An 18,820-nucleotide genomic window follows, 5' to 3' on the forward strand; every position below is an offset into this window, starting at 1 on the left:
GTGAAAATCTTGCTGCTCATTTTAAGTCATTCATTTATTAATAAAGCCCATACATCCAACTCTGAAGAAAAACCTTTTGATAAGAAAATGGAAAATTTTAGACCTCTCGTTTCCATTTCGAGAAACCTGTTGTGTCTCCCCCAAACCTCTGGGGCCCTGAGACGTTTTTAAATTTATCAACAGCCCATAAGGAGGTTAATGGGGCGCCTCAGAACGAAATTCCCAAGTGTCCGGCTCAGAAGCCCCAGCCGGGACCACAGCCCGCGGTCAACTGCAGGCTGGAGGCAGATCCTCCTCGGAGGGCCAGTCGGACTAGGAAGCCATTGCTCCACTCCGTGCCGGCTGTTTATTGAACACTCACTTCACTCAGCCCAGAGCTCGACCGGCCCCACAGCCATCCCGACGCGGGACAAAGATCCCGTCGGTGACTCGTGCCCGCCGGGGGACGCAGAGCTCTGGTCGCACCCCCGTGCATCTCGCACGAAACTTCAGCCGCGGTGGACGGCCGGAGGCGGTCGGGACTCGGCTCCCCGAGCAGGCGTTCCCTCAAAGCGTGTCCCCAGTCCCCTTCACCGTCCCCACGGGCGGCCAGGCGGGGAGCGGCCGGGGGCCGGCCCAGGCCGCGACTCGCGGACGCGGCCCGGAGCGCTGGAACAAAGGGCGCCCGGAGGCGCTGCCCGGGGCGGAGGCTCCGGGCGGGGGCGGAAAGTGGGAGAGGAGGCCGGGCCGGCCGAGGGCACCGGGCGCGCTTCCGCCGGCCGCGCCGCGCACGCCGCGGTAAATGGGAGGCTCGGCCGGCGGGGGCGGGGGCCGCGCAGCCGGGGAGTTTCAGGAACTGGAGGAGCGGGCGGCGGCTGGAGTCGCCCAGAGCCGAGACTCGGGGCCGAGGCGGAGCCGCCGCCGCCGCCGCGCCGGGGCCCAGCTGTAGCCGCCGCTGCCTTCGCCCTCGTCCGGCCGACTCGGGCCGACAGACGCGGCGCGGGAGAGGAGCCGGCCGTCCCGGGCCAGGGATCCGCCCGCCATGGCCACCAAGGTGAGGGGCGCGCGGCCCAGGCCCGGCCGGCCGCTCGGCCCAGCAGCGGCGCGGGAGGGTCGGGCCCGGGGGCACGGGCGGCGGCGCCGCCGGGGAGGCCGAGAGGTCGCGCCGGGGCCCACCCGGCCCCCGCAGGGCTCGGGTTACGCGGAGCGGGCGGGTGGCCGGGGCTCGGGCGCCCGGGGCCTCGGCTGGCGGCGCGGGAGGGTGTCGGGGCGGGACCCCGGCCGCTTACGGCTCCGTCTGCAAAGTTTGCGCCTGAGCGTGGGCCGCGGCCGCCGGGAGAGAGAGAAGTTCCCGCAGGCCGGCGCCTGCTCCGAGGAGCCGCCTGACAGCTGGGAGCCCCGACTCTTTCCCGAGTGGAGTCCACTCCTCACCTCCCCGCGCGTCCGGCCGCCGCGGGAGCAGCGTCCCCTCCTTCCGCAGAGGGTGGGACCCCGGCTCCACGGGCCGCTTTCGGGGGCCCGACCCCCGCCGGGGAGGACTGAGACTTTAAAATCCAGGCCGGTGAACGAGGGTTCCCGGGGAGGGAAAACGACAGTGGAACGCCCCGCTCCTCCACTTCCCTCAGTTTTCCTGTTTTTTTTCTTTTGTTTTGCTACCTTTTTGGTTTGAATGTTATTTCCAGCATGAATAAAATGCAAAGAGGGAAATGACTCTGCTTTCAATTACGTGTCTGCTTAAAAAAAGGGCCAGGCCCGAATTACGTGGTGGAACTTTGACTCGCGCTTGGTAATTGGCCAGGAGTGCAGATTTGCTTATTTTACGGTATTGTCGGTGGAATTAGCGGTCACCCGTTGCTACCTGAGTCTGCAGGAGCCTCCATCTCCCGCTCCCTGGGCTCGGTCGTTTTCTTTAGTTCTAGATGTCACCTAGTAATGGGAAAGCCACGCTCCCCTCCACGAGCCAGTGATGGGGTTTGAGTTGACTTTTTTATTTGATTGATTTTTGCAAATAGTTTTAGTAGTGTCCCCTTTATAAACATCAGCACCCTCTACCATATTTACTTTTGAAACCTCGAGGCTTCTCTTGGGTTGGTGAAAACCTTAGATTGTTGTTGGGTTTTTGTTTTTGGTAGAGAGAGAACTTTGAAAGCTGATAAATTTCAAATCCCTTTGAAAGATCAGATTGATATTTCAGTCCGTGGAATTTTGTTCTGTATCTGCCTAGGTGTAGTGTTTATTTTTTTTTAAGTGGAGATTCTTAAGGGAACCTGTTGCCTGCTGTTACTGAAATAATTACCTTCTTGTTAATACGTTATTGGCTACGCTCTTCCTTGGTTTTATTAGGTGTGATAGAACTTGCTACCTTTTTAACGTATATCATTTTGTGTTGATATTTTTAAAAACAAAACTTAAGTCAGGGATTTCTAAGGAAATTTGATTTTGAGGTTTGTTGCCAAACATTCCAGAAATTACCAGTTACACATCCTATTTTATACTCATCTTGCAACCTTAAAAGCTGTTTGTGGTCGATACCTATTCAGAGGTGGTCAGTGTTTTGGTATTTTGCACCGTGATCTACTGATGCATGTTAGATAGACTGTCCTTTAAGTGGGACCCAGCTTAGCAACTAGTGCTGGTATATGTAATGAAAATTTTATCTGATACTTAAACCTGAACTTAGTTTTTCTATAAAATTAGAAAGGAGAATAGTTCTTGTACTAAACTTGAATTGCATCTGTCCTCACTAAGCACAAGCCTTAAAGCATGTGTAAGCACTTCCTACTTTTTTTTTTTTTTTTTTTTGCGGTACGCGGGCCTCTCACTGTTGTGGCCTCTCCCGTTGCGGAGCACAGGCTCCGGACGCGCAGGATCAGCAGCCATGGCTCACGGGCCAAGCCGCTCCGCGGCATGTGGGATCTTCCCGGACCGGGGCACGAACCCGTGTCCCCTGAATCGGCAGGCGGACTCTCAACCACTGCGCCACCAGGGAAGACCGCACTTCCTACTTTATTGTCTACTCCTCCGAAGGCAAATTCCAGTAATTCTGAGTCTTGGTTTCTTTCACCTTTATAATCACTATTCCACACGGTACTCCTTTCCATATTTACACTGTGCCAAACCACTTCTGGTTTAAAAAAAAGGAAGAGCAGAGAAGCACTTATATAGGAACCTTCTCAGTTCTCTGGTTTTCCTACTTCCTGATGATTCTTACATCAAACCAAAGTCTCATTTTTTAATTGTTCCCAGAGAGTAAATTTGTCCTTATTTTGTTACACACACACCCCCCACTTCCCATCCCTGCCCTTACCAACATCTGAGTAGTTTGGGGTTTTTTCTTTAATTTAATCGGGTAGGTACTTTTTAGTAAGAGAGAATATACATATAGTAAGTAATACCATCTAACTTTTTTTTAAATTGAAGACTCATATGGCACTCAGGCTCCTGCTACAAGCATTAAGTGATAAGAAATAAATACAATATCTGGATATTTTAGGTAGTGTTGGGTTTCCCTTTGAGTTAACCAGAAAATACCTTCAGTTCTCTTCAGATATAATTTTTTTATATATTGCTCTTACATATTTTCTTGAAGATGCAGTTATCTTTGAACTATCATCCTTTTTAAAAAACTGCACTGGTATATTCACAGTAGAAAGAAATTATCTTTTAGAAGAAAAATGAATTAGGTAGTTCTTCACTGCCAAAGAAAGTTAATCAGTAACTGCACATTTTAAAGAAATTATCTGTTCTTTGTTTCTAATCATTACTCAGGAGAATGCTGAATTCGCTTTGAGTCCCAGTCTTGTCTCATTTAGTAAATACAACAAAAGGCTAATATGAGTGTGTAGCTTTGACTTCTAATAGGAACTACAGGTTATATTTTTACACAGTCATATGGTGCACTTAGGAATAAATTACTTATTTATTTATTAAGTCTTGGGAAAGGAATTCTTTTTTGGGGGGGCTAGATATAGCAAAAGGGACATGAAGGAACTAGTTAATGAAGTTAATCCATAGCTATATAATTTAGCTGTAATTTCCGTGTCACCGTTAACCTTTCGTAACTAATTTAAATCCTTTTGTGCTTAGGTAGTCACTTTTAGGAGTAATCATTAGAACCAGATTCTAGGAGTCCCTGATGCTTTTTTTTTTTTTTTTTAACTTTTCTTTCCATCTCCAATATCTAAAGTTGTATATTTGTGTTATGGTGCTTGTCTGGTTGAATGAAGTGAGTGTGGAATGTTGAAATTAGCGGTAGGAAAAGAGTGAATTGCTCAGGAGTGTTCCATGATATACATTAGCGAGAAGAGTTTAGAAAGCATACTTTGTAGTCTTTCCTGAGCAAAAACCTCTTTTTTGAAGAGGTTTATTGAAGAAAAGAGTAGAAATATCTTTCTAAAGCGTCTTAAAGATTAAGTTGTTTTTGATAGTTTTTTTTAACAGTATGGAAAATGGTAACATTCAGTTTAGCATAACAGTAATATTTTTAAGTGTCTTCATAAATAGAATATCTAGACAGTATTTCTGTAGTCACAGAAAAATTCTATGACAGTAGGAACGTCAGCCGATTTCTTATTAAAGAAGGAGTAGATGAGAAAGCATAAAAATTTTGCGAAGTTTTCTACTATACCCTGCTTCTGTGTTGACCATCTGAAAATTAGTTTTTTACTCTGATTGCCCACCAAAAACTTTGTAACTTTGCATATGCTGTTCCTCTTTTCTGGAATGCTGTTCTCTGGCCTTTTCCCCTACATACCTTCTTTTACACATTATGTCTCAGCTCAAAGCATTACTTCCTACAGAAAGCTTTCTGATCTCCCCGACCCCTGTTACAGGGTCACATCATACGTGCAGACTGCCGTTTTACATGTGTTTCTCTGCCCAGTGGCTGTCTCCTTTAGGGTGCTGTCAGCCCCAGAAGGATGGACTGTGTGTTTGCTCCTCTGTGTATCTTCTGTGACAGGCACAGACCAGGCTCTTGATAAACTGTTATTCCATGAATGAATGTTGAATTTTCTTGTCCCTATTCCTCCCTCTCCAGTTTGAAAAAGCAAAAAGATTTTCCATTGAGATAGGTGGCTGTTAAAACTATTTAGCTCCACATGTAAGCTTGTTTCTTTTAATTGTGCATTTTAGTAAAAAAATTTTAAAAGTGTGCATGCACAATGGAAAATAGACATCTACAGCTCAGTTACTGGCAGTGTTTTTTAAATAAATCAGTTTTACTAATTATTACTTGAGAAATTGGTTATGTTTTAAAGTAATTGGAAAAAACTTCATGCTTCTGAGATTTTAAAAAGAGTTATCTTTGGGCTTCCCTGGTGGCGCAGTGGTTGAGAATCTGCCTGCCAATGCAGGGGACACGGGTTCAAGCCCTGGTCTGGGAAGATCCCACATGCTGCGGAGCAACTGGGCCCGTGAGCCACAACTACTGAGCCTGTGCGTCTGGAGCCTGTGCTCCGCAACGAGAGGCCACAACAGTGAGAGGCCCGCGCACTGCGATGAAGAGTGGCCCCTGCTTGCCACAAGTAGAGAAAGCCCTCTCACAGAAACGAAGACCCAACACAGCCAAAAATAAATAAATAAATTTTAAATAAATAAATAAAATAAAAAGAGTTATCTTTAACCCATGAATTGTTAGAAATGTGTTTAATTTCCAAAAGTATAGGGTTTTTCTATTTATCTTTTTGTTAATGATTTCAAACTTAATTTCATCATGATCAGGGAGTCTGATTGTTACTAATAACCATACCTGAAAATTTGTTGAGGCTAACTTTGTACCCAGTATATAGTCAGTTTTTATAAATGTTCCACCTGTGCATAAAAAGAATATATATATTCCCTGATCAATGTACATATATTTTCTGTATATGTCCATATAAACTTATTAACTATGCTGTTCCCATCTGTATCCTTACTAATTCTACTTGATCTGTTGTATCTTAATGTCTTTTGGTCTACTTGACAGAGATGTTAAAATGGTGAATTTTAAAAATCTCTCTAAGGTTAGGATTAGTATTATCTTCTAGGTGAACTGAACTTTTTATCATTATGAAATGACCCTCTTTATAGTGCATTTTTTCTTAAAGACGGTTTTGTCTAAAAGTTAATGTGGTTTCACTAGCTTTCTTTTGGTAAATATTTTCCTGGTATATAAAAGCCTGTAACTGAATTTTACCTTTTCGTCTTGTTTGGCAGTCTTTGTGGCTAGAGGGTTTTGTTTGCTTTATTTGTGTTTATTGATGTGTTTGGATTTCTGACTACCATCTTATAGATTCACTGAGGATTCCCGCCCCTCAACTTTTTAGAAGGTTTAGTTCCTTACAGGCATACCTCGGAGATGTGGGTTGGTTCCAGACTACTGCAGTAAAACAAATCGCACGGACTTTTTGCCCCCCAGTGCGTTTGAAAGTGGTGTTTACACTATATGGTAGTCTGTTAAGTGTGCAATAGCATTATGTCTATAAAACAATGTATATACCTTGATTAAATAGTACTTTATTGCTAAAAATGTTAAGAGTCACAGTAGTAACACCAAAGTTCGCTGGTCACCGTAACACATATAATAATAACGAAAAAGTTTGTAGTATTGGGAGAATTACCAAAAAGTGACAGAGACACGAAGTGAGCAGGTACTGTTGGAAAAATGGTGTGTCAGTGGACTTGCTCTGCTCAGGGTTGCCACAGACCTTCAGTGTGTAAACACTGCAATGTCTGCAAAGTGCAATAATGCAAAGCAAATAAAAGGAGGTGTGCCTGCATGTCACTTTTTTCAACTGGTTGTCGTAAGCGTATATGTTACTATTTGTACGTTAAAGTCCAAAAGTCCTCACTATCATTACCCTCCTCCTGGATTACAGGGACTTTAAGAAGCTCGGCTCCAGTCATCTCTCCCAACACAGTTACTTGCCCAGGATTTTCATTCTGTCTTCTCTACCACAAATTAGACATTATTTTTGTTTTTTATACAGTTAATGTTTACTTAGATTTAATCAACTTTTACCATATCTTTGCTTCCTATTCCTTTTTACATTTCAGTTCTTTCCGGGATAATTTTTCTTTTGCCTGAAATGAATTCTTTGGAATTTCCATTAAGGAGAGTTTTTTGTTGGTAAATCTCTTATGTGTGAAAATGTGTTTTGCCCTGTGCTTGAAAGATAGTTTTCTAGGTATGGAGTTCTGTTATTTCCCCTGTTTCCTACCATCTTTCAGGGTTACTGCTCAGAAGTCAGCCATCTAATATTGTTCCTGAATAGTCTGATACTTCCCTCTGCCTGTTTTTAAGACCTTCCCCACGTCTTTAGTATCTTACAGTTTCACCTTAGTGTGTTCATGTGTGGATTTTATTTATATAGCCTGGGATTTATGGGCAGCTTGGATCTTAGGATGGATGTTTCAGTACTTCTGCACCAGTGCAGTTCCGTAAAATAAACTTCCTGTGATAATGGAAATAATCCTACATCTGTGCAGTCCCGTGTGGCAGCCACCTGCCACGCATGGCTAAGGAAAACTTGCAGTGTTGTTAGTGTGACTGAGGAACTGTGCTTTTCATTTTAGTTTAAATAGTCACACGTGGCTACTGGCTATCATAGTGGGGAGTGCAGTTGTAGAAAATTCCCAGTGATTGTATTTCACGAATATTGCCTCTTCCCTGTTCTGTCTTTCTGGAACCCTAATTAGCATGAAAAGGTCCAACAGACATCTAACTTCCTAACTTTCAACTGCCGTGTTTTCTTTGTGCTGCATTCTAGATAATTTCTTTGACTCCTACCTTCAGTTTACTATTCTTTCTTTAGTTGGGCCTAATCTGTTCTTTGATCCATTTAATTTTCAATTATATTCTATTTTTAGAAATTGTTATTTGCTTTTGTTTCAAATCTGCTTGATCATTCTTTATCTTCTCTAATTGCTCATATCTTTAAGCTTCTTTTAAGCATATTAAACATTGATTGTTTGTGTCTGTTAGTTCTAATGTCTGAGGTCTAGTTCAGCAGTTGTCTCCACTCATTCTCACTCATGGTGCCTTGTTTTCTTGTGCGTTCTGTGATTTTATTTTCTTCTGTGAGTTGCTCATTTTCCTTGGAACTTCATCTAAGGGTTTTGATCCCTAAACTGAGTTATATTCGTCCACAGAGAATTTGTCCTTGCTTATGCCAGTCTCTTGGGGACACTACATCCTTGGGATCACTGTAACTTTGATTCCTGGCTTAATGTTTTTCCAGCCATACTCTATAGCATAAATATGGACCTCGGATCTCAGGGGAAATCTCCCTTATTCCCCTACTCTGGGTCAAAGATGAGACAGGTTTCCTTGCTGTTCCCTTCTGTACAATGGGTTCTTTTTCCTTATGTTGAGGTCCTTTTGGGGTCCAGCTTCGAGCTTAATACGGGAGTGTTCGTCTGTCACCTCCCGCCTTCCCCAGGGCAGCCTGCAGAGCAGGACCCAAACTCAGGCTCTCCGGGGCATAGAGGAGACTCCTGGGGTGGAATCCTGTCTGAGAACATTTTCCTTCCAGGGTTTCTGCTCTCATATCCTCTGACCTCTCTAGATCCTTTCCTTTTGTGCTGACTCAGCAGTGTGTGTTAAAAGGTGTTTGTGTGCTTGGGTGTGTCTTTGCTTTTAATATTTTATTCAGCACTTCAGTGTTTCAGTCTGGTGGTGGTTCATGGTATCAGCCTACCATGCGTGCTGGAACAAAATCCCAGTCAGAGCATCTTTATAACAGACTGTAAAGTGAAGGAATGGAATATCTGCACACAAAGTGTTAATCTGTTTTTTGGAGGGAAAAAGGTGGAAAAGCAAAGTTGTTAAGCATTTTAGTTGAAACCAAACCTTAAGCCATCAAAATAACCGGCTGGGCATTTCAGTTTCCAATTGGTATTTTTATTTTTGCTCCCCCTTTGATTATCAGAAACACATGATCGATTTAGCCCATCTTATTCATTTTTAGGTGTTGTAAAGACAGTGCTTGAGGATGTTATTCAGTATGACTCAATTTTTCTAAGCTATTTTTAGTATCTGAAAACTGAGTCATAGAGTAAGTAGTATTACCTGCAGAGGCAGGATTCAGAAGTCACCCGTTTGTGTCACGGGGGACATATAAGTCAAAGGGACATGTGACTTTAGACATTAGTTAACTAGGCGAAAAATGGACTTTGTTCTGGGAACCGTTACCCATCATCATTCACTGACTGCTTCATTTGAGTATCGAATGAGCTCAGTGCCGGGTCTTCTGCTCCACGATGGGGTGTCAGTCTGAAAGGCCTGTCCTTACCCTGAAGCTCTATTGTTCTAGCGGAGGGTAGGCCTGCTGCAGGGCGCAGGGGCCTCCTGCTGCAGCTTCTCAAGCCAGCAAGGCTTTCCAAGGAGCTGAGTCTTGAAATGTATATTTTTTTCTTTAATTCGTTGAGTGAATTTTAACCCTTATCTGATCGCATCAGTCATTTAAAAAATACTTAAATAGTACATCTTAACAGTCTGCAAGTCCAGACTTTGTCTTGTAGGATCCCAGATAATCAGTTTGGCAGACAGTTTTAGCGGTTCCTATGTACTTCTCTTACGCTGGATGTAAGGCTAAGATTTGGATCCTTGCCGAAGAGAGTAGACATTCAAAAATTAATGAGCTATTTAAAATGTACCAGTTAAATGCCATTTTTAATGTATATCTAATGCAAATTCACAGAAGAGGACTTAAAAATGTAAATTTGTGTGTTAATAGTAGTTGTCTATCTCACACTTAGGAACTTCTTTTTCATCTTTAAGGCTGTTTTGTATTCTCAAGATTTTGAGTAACGAATATTTATTGCTTTTGTAATAAGGAAGAAAACAAGTTAATTTTTTTTAAAACTTAAAAACTTATTGGACTTCCCTGGTGGCGCAGTGGTTGAGAGTCCGCCTGCCAATGCAGGGGACACGGGTTCGTGCCCCGGTCCGGGAAGATCCCACGTGCCGCGGAGCGGCTGGGCCCGTGAACCATGGTCGCTGAGCCTGCGCATCCGGAGCCTGTGCTCCACAACGGGAGAGGCCACAACAGTGAGAGGCCCGCGTACCGCAAAAAAAAAAAATTATTGTCATTAGCCAGGCCTCTCAAGCAGACTCCTAAATTTATCCATCTTCTGTTAATTTCCTTTGAACTATGCTAAGATGAGAAAAAGGTTTTAATTAATGCTTATACATAGTAAGTGGCACTTTAATAGAAAAATGCTAATGCATTCAGTATTACAAAAAGAAACTTAAAATTTATTTTTCTTCCCTCAGCACCATATTTTCTTCTTCCAAAGGAGAAAAAGTATGCTTCTTAAACTTTTAAAAATACCTAAAAACTTACTGAATAACCAGCACTGAACGTGGAGTTCTTGAAAATTGCTCTTTTAAATACATTTATGTTTTACCTGCCTCTCTGCACTCGTTCCCTCGGGAGCTCAGAGGACTCCTTCGTGAGTCAGCAGCAGTTTCATCACTCTTGTACTTTCCCCACCTTCATAAGATTTTAAAGTCAGGAGTTGAATTTAAGATTTTACAGCTTTTTTGTTGATGTGTCAGGCTTACTTTGTCTCGTGATTGCCATTACCAGTAAGTATATTCAATTTCTTATAACCAAAACTAGGAAATCAATAGGCTTTAGACTACTGAGATCTGTAGTTACATCAGATTGATCCATCTTAATCATTTAAAGCCATGATGATACCAAAAAGTATGGAGATTGTTTTTTAAAATTCTAATATTTAAAGCTACTTCTGGTTCTAGTCTTTACTACTATATTTATAGTTTTTTAAAACCCATTCCCCTTTTTGATAAGTAAAAACATCTCATGCTTTTCCTGTAGTTTGTATTTAACAAGTGATAGATGGTTCTCTAAAATTTGAGTACTAAATATTTTCCCCCAAACTCCCCTCTTCTCTGACTCGTTAGGAATCTCTGCTATAAAGAAGATGATGGCAATGGTAATAAGCTTCCATCTAAGAGAGAAATTGGACTCTTACTAAAGTGCATCACTATTTTATGAGTGGTGATCGTGTTTCCTGAGTTCAGGCATTAATGGTAGAGCTGAGGTACCCCAGCTGCATCACAGTCCCCCGCCTGGAGAGCTCGTTAAATCACAATTGCTGTGCGATTTCTGAGTTTCCAGTTCAGGAGGTGGGCCCGGAACATGCATTTCTGCCAGTTTCAAGGTGATGCTGAGGCTGCTGGTCTAGGGACCACACTTGGAGAACCAATGTTGCAGAAGACTGAAAAAGAAAGTAAGAACCTGGGTTCGGTCCTAGGTTCTTCTCTGGAATCTGTGGACTATAAAATGGGTGGGCTCTAACACACTGTGTGCAGTGAATACTTCGTTCTTGCTTAAAGTATTCTAACTGAGTTCAAGTGATGCCGAAAATTTTAAAAGCTGGTATTCTCAAAAACCGTTAAGCTTCTCATCAGCTTGTGGTTTTCAGTGTTGCATTGATTGGTTATTTGTGTTACGTGCAAAATGGCTTAATCTAGTAGAGCCTGATTATTACGGCGGTGAGGTGACTGTGACTCGTTATTACTTTTCCTGTTGCTTTTTGGTTAGCCAGAAAACATGCCCTACAATTTTGAATATCATTATAGTTCAGAGTAATCAGTCCAGACTTAACGTGCTTTGTATCACATGTTCCTAAAGTGGTTGTATAATGAGAACAATTTCTTTTTTTTAAGAAGCTATTGGGGGTAGGAGTTTGTTAATTAATTAATTTATTTTTGCTGTGTTGGGTCTTAGTTTCTGTGCGAGGGCTTTCTCTAGTTGTGGTAAGCGGGGGCCACTCTTCATTGCGGTGCGCGGTCCTCTCACTATCGCGGCCTCTCTTGTTGCGGAGCACAGGCTCCAGACGCGCAGGCTCAGTAGTTGTGGCTCACGGGCCTAGTTGCTCCGCGACATGTGGGATCCTCCCAGACCAGGGCTCGAACCTGTGTCCCCTGCATTAACAGGCAGATTCTCAACCACTGCGCCACCAGGGAAGCCCATTGAGAACAATTTTAATTCACTAGGGAAGGTTATTATGTAAAAGAATCCTGTTTTTTAATTATTTTGTAACTTAGATAATCTATAATATTTGTGTAAATCCAGTTTTTTATCTTACTTGTGTGGTATGCACCTATACTTAATTTCGATGAATTTAAATTTCACCAGATTAAACTTTCCTGTTTGCCCACTTAGATGCCTCAAAGAAGTAAAATGACAGACGTTTTCAAAGCTAGAGAAAACAATGAATATAGTCCCTAAACTAGAAGAACCTACCTTTGAATAATTAAGTTGATCTAGGACTCATGTATGAAGGCAGGGGTGTGCTTTAGAAAATAGCCTGTATTCATGCAACTTGCCTATGCACTATCAATAAGAATTAATGTATGTCTGTATATGAACAGTGCAGAAAAATAGTTTGAAATCCTTCTTGGCATTTATACCATTCAGAGTCTTTTTGTTGGTCTATAAATGGCATACACTGTTATGGAAGGAATACATTTGATTTTCACATTCTGTCGTTAACATCAGAATATTATTATACATAAATATCAAGGGTTATTTATGGGAAATGTTAAGTATGCTACCAAAAATCAAAAGCATGTTTTTTCATTCAACAGTCTCTCTCCAGAACTTATAAATACTGTAAGTGAACAGAGCATGCATTTTTCTACTCTGAAAGAATTTGTAGTCTAATGGGGGAAACAGGCACTTGAATCTCTTCAATTCAGAGTTCTCGTTGCTGTGGTAGAAGTACATGTGATGTCCAGTGATGGCACAGAATCTAGGGTTGGAAATGAGACCCTTTCGTCTGTTTTGCTGCATTTACTGTCATTGGAAACTTAAGAGTAAAACTGAGTTTATGTCAGTAAAGAGGCCACAGTTTGAAAAACTTATGTAAAAATAAAAACTAGTGAATTACTCTGACATACGTCAGTCATAGTGTAGAAGATCATTTCTCTGCTTGAGATGAGGGAGTAGTATTACATAAGTGAGGGCACATTTAGTTTGAGGTCATTCAAACAGTTCCTTATCATAGTGACTGCCCTTGCAGGACAGAAAGTACATTTCAGAGAAGGCATACATTTCCAGTATGCCTAGCTGTGATCTAACATTTTTTCTGGGACTAGACACTAAGCCACTTTTGGGAACCAGTGAACAACACGTGCCATGTAGGTAATGTTTCTATGACGTGGCTCCTTCTAAATCCCTGTGGCCTTGGATACAGCATCTGTGAATGGTTAAAATGGATCTGCTCCTTTCGATTTCCCCGTTAGCAGTTCAGTTAAAGCATTTGGAGTGTTTCATGTGCCTGGCTTGCAACACCTAGAGTTTATTCTAGATTAGAGATTCCCAGCTGGTGAGTTTTCAGGGGATCTTTCAATCTAAATGAGCAAACATTGTTACAGACTGTTTATCTTCCTCACATTTGCAATACTGTTCTTAAAATATATGTAGATTTTGTTAGTAATAAAATACAGATACATTTCAAAATGCTAATGACTTCATAGTACCTCTTTGGCATTAAGTATTTCTCAATAAATTGTACTTTTATATGTTTACTGTTGTTTGTGGGGCGACATATGTATGTATGTTATGAATTGATCTTGAGGTTGTTGGCATTCTGTGATTGAAGTTAGCTATTACATAAAAGCTATTACATTTCCGTTATTGCTGTTTGATTTGCCTTGAATTTTACATTTGGAAAAGAAATTTTCTCATGTCTTCTATTAGAGATGCAATGAATGAAAAAATTAGTTCTATGTGATTATTAAGTTTATGTATTTCAGTGCAGTAGTGGTGGAATAGCACAGAGAATGGGAGTCTGGGTTCAAATCCCAATCAAATCCAACTATATCACTTTGGAACGTTACTTAATGCTTCGTTTTCCTCATCTGTAAAATACAAGTAATAATAGGAACTCAGGTGTGAGTTCCATTGCACAATCCAGGTAGGGCAAAAGAACAGAATTTCATTTTTCTGTAACAATTTACAACGAATTATGTCCTTATCCTACTGGGAAAGTCAGCTATAACCTGTAGCTCACCGCCTCCTCCTCGTGCCCAGGGTTAGGTATAACTTGAGGGTGGGGATCCTTACATAATGCCTTGGGCAGAGGGTCGTGTCTTGCCCTGCAGCCGCCTCTCCTGCACCCTCAGGTGGGGAGTTCTGTCCCACTCCCTTGCTGTGCCTGAGGGAACCGGAGCCATTTTGCTGTTGTCCTGCTCTAGTGGGACACAAAGCTGCAAAGCCCAGACACTTTCCATCCTAATGCAGTACAAGCTGTATCCCCTGCTGTCGATGTTGTTTCACCGGGGTTCTGGCACCGGGCTGAGGGCTCTCTCCAGGTCTCGCCATTGCCTCTGGCCTCCGCTCTGCACTTCCCCACTGTCTTTTCCCCCAGCTCAGGTCCTCTGGTCCAGGCTTTGAGAGTGGAGGAGGTGGTGGGAGAAATAGAGGCCACACTGTGTCTCCCCATTGCAGTATTTCTCACCAATGCTTTCTGTCTGGAGCCCAGAGTTCTCTCCATTCTCAGGGCCTTTGGAACTCATAGCCAGGAACCCTTTACAGTGTTCTCTCATGTCATAACCTCTCCTGGGACAGTGGACACAGTGGGCACCGCTGGTTCGGGTTGGGGAGGTGGGAGAAAAGGGGAAAAAAAACCCTAAAGATGAAAAAATAACATTTCAAAAATAGTATCTCTACCAGATTATCTCAAGGAGTAAGTAAAAATTTATGTAAAGGGCTTACCAAGTGTCTGACTTTACAACAGGGGATAGTAGCTATGGTTGGATGGTGTTATTCGTATTATTATAAAAATAAACTATAAACTGGGATCTGTTAGACCCCAAGATCTAAGGTCTACCTTAACTGTGTTCGCGGAGTTGTAACAAGTTTCTCTAATTTCAAGTTACTCTTGCGGAGGTGATGAACTTTCTATCTGCTTCTTACTTATCCCAAACTTCGTTAACCTACTTTTCCAAATATGGGTGTCCAGCAATTTGAGTTTGATTCTTTTCTGCCATTGCCTCAGTGTGCCTTGTTTTTTCTGGCAAATTACCTTTCATACATGAAAACAAGATAAAAACAAGGCAGAATGTTAGAGGCGTAGACAAAAGAATGAGATTAAAAAGCACCTTAGCATTGCTGGAAAGTCTGTGTTATAAAACCACTACATGTGTTTAGCAGATCTGTTTTCTGAGGTCACAGATAATACATCTCATTGGATTCTCATGTGGTAGATCATTGTGTTGTTTTGTTACCTTCAGTAAATCGTTGAGCCCCTATCATGGGCCAGAAACTGTTGGACCATTAGGAATACAGCATTAAAGAAAATAATTTTAAATCCCTGCACTCAGACAAAAATCCCTGCTCTCGTGGACCTTGCATTCTAGTGGAGGAGATGGCAGTAAACAAGGTCAATAAGGAGAAAAATAAAATAAGGAGAAAAATACAGCTGGGAGAAGAGACCTTGCTAAGGGGTGCGTGCACATGTGTGTGCGCGCGTGCATGTGTGTGTGTGCGCGCATGTGCTCACACACACAGTGTTAGATGGGGTGGCCGAGGAGGCCTCTGAGAAGGTGACCCTCAAGTCCAGACCTGAGGGAAGGTTGGTAAGTTGCACCTCTGAGGAAAGAGCATTGCCCTCAGGGAGTGTGCCTGGAGGTCAGTGAGGTCATGGAGGCCAGCTGAGCTGTGGGAGTGGCGAGGACCCTCAGGTCCACACTCACAGAGTGTGCCTGATGAGGAGGGCTTTGGCATTTACTCCGAGATGTGAGACCACTGGAGGGTTTCCAGCACACCAAGAGCAGCTGACTTTTTTCTTTCCTTTCTCTCTCGCTTCCTTCCTTCCTTCCTTTCATTTCTTTTCTTTTCTTTTTTTTGAGTTGAGCTTACCTTTATTAAGCCAAAGCTAACTGTAGGGAGTTAATGCTCTATTCACTTTTACATTGGACTGAAGTCTTACTTGATCCCTTCTCGAAACTTAATTGATTTTTATCTAATTAAAATCATGCTAGGAAAATCCTGTGCTCCACTTAAGCCAATCAGTGCACAAAAGGATCAGTAGATTATCCTTTTATATATGTATATATAAATATATATGAATATCCCAATCCAGTCGTTTGAAAATAATTTTTAAATAAAATTTAAAGCATCTCTAACATACTGAATTTTCAATTCTATCTTGTCTCCTGGTTATACTGAAATTAAATACATATACCTATCAGACCATTTGCCCCTTTGGGCTATAAAGCAGTTGGTTTGGCTTTCACCATCCTGTTGACTTGACCGGTGTTCACCCAGAGACTAAGTAAAATAGCTCCAGACTGGCAGATTTTAAGCAGGTATAAAAATATTCATAACCAATTACAGCCAACTTCATTCCTTTTCTTTTCTTTTTTTTTTTTTTTTTTTTGAGGTACGCGGGCCTCTCACTGTTGTGGCCTCTCCCGTTGTGGAGCACAGGCTCCTGACGCGCAGGCTCAGCGGCCATGGCTCACGGGCCCAGCCGCTCCGCGGCATGTGGGATCTTCCCGGACCAGGGCATGAGCCTGTGTCCCCTGCATCTGCAGGTGGACTCTCAACCACTGCGCCACCAGGGAAGCCCTTCATTCCTTTTCTAACTGGAATCACTGCTTGCTAAAGCAGTTTCTTATGTAAACTTTGTGAAGCCTCAGCAATTTTGAGAACAGTAGTGTAAGAAAGCAACTGGCACACTGAGAATTGGGTCAGAATGTTCTCATGGGCTTAGAAGAAACGGCATCGTCCTGGCCTAGGATTTCGAGATTCAGTGAATCTTTATTCTTTTCCTGGTTCCATTAAGTGTTTCTGTTTTTTGTGATTTTTTTTGGTATGAAATATATTAATGAAATTTCATATTATTTGGGCTTAAAAACTCCATGTCTGGGAGGTTTAAAGATAGTATCTGGATAGCTTGGCATAATTCAATATTTTTTATTTTAACTTTTATTTATAAAAATTCCAAACATAGACAAAAGAAGAATAGTACAGTAAACCCCCTATGTACCCATCACCAGCCTCAGCAGTTACCAGCTCCTGGCCAATTTTGTTTCCTCTAACCTTCCTCCCCCATTTTCCCCTTCCAGACATATTGTTTCATGATAAACATTTCAGTATATATCTCCAAAAACAAGATTTTTAAAATATCAATACATAACAATTCCTGTTATCCTACTTAAAAATTCAGAATAAATCTTTAATATCTTGAAATATCCAGTCTGATGGTATGCAGTGTAAACATTTTCATAAATTAATAGTTCGCTGTATTTATGTGGCTTCATATGCCTTAAGGTAAAGACAGTGCCATCTAGTTTAGTTAGATGCTTAGTTGATGATATTTAAAACTGTTAATAATTGGCATTTGTATGAATCTGCCAGTGTTGATTTAAGACGAATTTTGCCATACAGCTAACGTACCTAAAGGTTTTAGGGTATGTGTGTGTGTTGCTTTCCTCTTGCCAACTACACACTTAACCAAAATCCTCAGCAGACAAGGCCCTTCTGAAGCCTGTCTGTGCAGTGTGGTTGGTGTGGGCAATTGGAGGACGCTTAGAACTAGTGCTGAGAAGAATGGGGTTACGTACGCATTTATCAGAGGTGAGAAGGACATACCTGGCCTTTAGCCTCCAGGTGGTACCTGTAGTTGGTTAAAAAGTTGATGAAAATGAAGATTGAAAAGGAAATACTAACCATCTTATTTTAACTTAAAATATGTAAATATACATTTATTTATCAATCCTTTGATAGGAAGCCAAGGTCTTTTCTTTGAGTATGTACCTAGTTCAGAGTGATCCATCTTGTATACTGTAATGCGTTGTCTGTGGTTTCCATTTCTTTTAAAGAGTTTAAACAATTTAAAAACAATTTCAAAGTACTGTGAATACAAAATCTTAGATTTAAAAAACTTGTTGCTTCCCATTTGTCTCAACTGTTGTCTCAGCTGCGCCTACTTTGACAGTAAGCTTTTTAGCAACTTATTTTTTTATCAAGGCTCCTCAAAACATTCAATTTAGTTTTCTTAGAAATAATTACTCTTTTCTCACACTCTTGTTTCATCGGCTTATGTAATAATTCAGTTGCTTAGCTACAACAGTTAAGTACAGCTGCAACTGGTGGGATCAGAACTGCCCCTGTATATTAGGGAGTAGCCTGCTCAGTGCAAGAGTGCATTCAGCATTGCCACATGTTTTATACAGAGCACAGAGCGTGTCAGTAAACCTGACGCATGGGAATACAGGCTGCATGATACTCTCCTATTAATAAGTCAGATTGTTGATATTTGTGGCTGGTTACCTGGGATTGCTTAGGTTAGAGTATGGTTCTCATGGACCCATCTGGCTTTGAGGAGAACTGATGGTGGGTGATGAATTCAGTATTTGTTCCTTACTATTTTAACTTGGTCAGCTGCCTTTAGTAAATCAGTATCCTAGTGCCATATCACGATTTAAACAATTATCAGAAGTACTTTTGTAATACTTTCAGTGAATATGGATATTAGACAATTATCTAAAAAATAACAAAATGTAGTTTACTGAAGTTTCTATTTTACAAAAGAAAATAATATCATAACTCTTTAAATTTAGAGGATCTTACAAGAATGGAGAACCTACAAGTTACAGTTTCTTTGTTAATCTTTCCTTCTACCCTAGAAGTAGGGAAGACTTAATCCTTCGGAACCAGTATATTCTGCTGGTGGTAATGGGACGTGATCTTTCTCTGCATTTCAATTTAGCCGATGTTCAGTGCTTATTATAATTTGAAACTAAAGTAACTAGGTTTACCACAGGGGATGTAAAAGAAGTAAAGACAAATGTAGCTTCTATTCTTGAGGCCCTCGT

The 18,820-nt window shown here is 41.8% G+C and overlaps 1 protein-coding gene across 4 annotated transcripts in view; it reads left to right on the forward strand.

Moving 5' to 3' along the window:
- Nucleotides 1-858: 858 nt before the first annotated feature.
- Nucleotides 859-18,820, forward strand: part of SNX9 (sorting nexin 9) — a 92,170-nt gene continuing 74,208 nt past the window's right edge. For all 4 annotated transcript variants that reach the window (XM_089922187.1, XM_022560207.2, XM_089922185.1 and 1 more), the window contains exon 1: nucleotides 859-1,033. In XM_089922187.1, coding sequence (XP_089778313.1) covers nucleotides 1,022-1,033 — 12 coding nt within the window. In that variant the 5' untranslated portion in view covers nucleotides 859-1,021. The remainder of the gene's footprint in view (nucleotides 1,034-18,820) is intronic.

The sequence above is a fragment of the Delphinapterus leucas genome, chromosome 12, assembly GCF_059928025.1.
Source record: "Delphinapterus leucas isolate spDelLeu-1000000601 "Yukka" chromosome 12, BTC_Dleu_Yukka2, whole genome shotgun sequence".
Classification (NCBI taxonomy): Eukaryota; Metazoa; Chordata; class Mammalia; order Artiodactyla; family Monodontidae; genus Delphinapterus; species Delphinapterus leucas.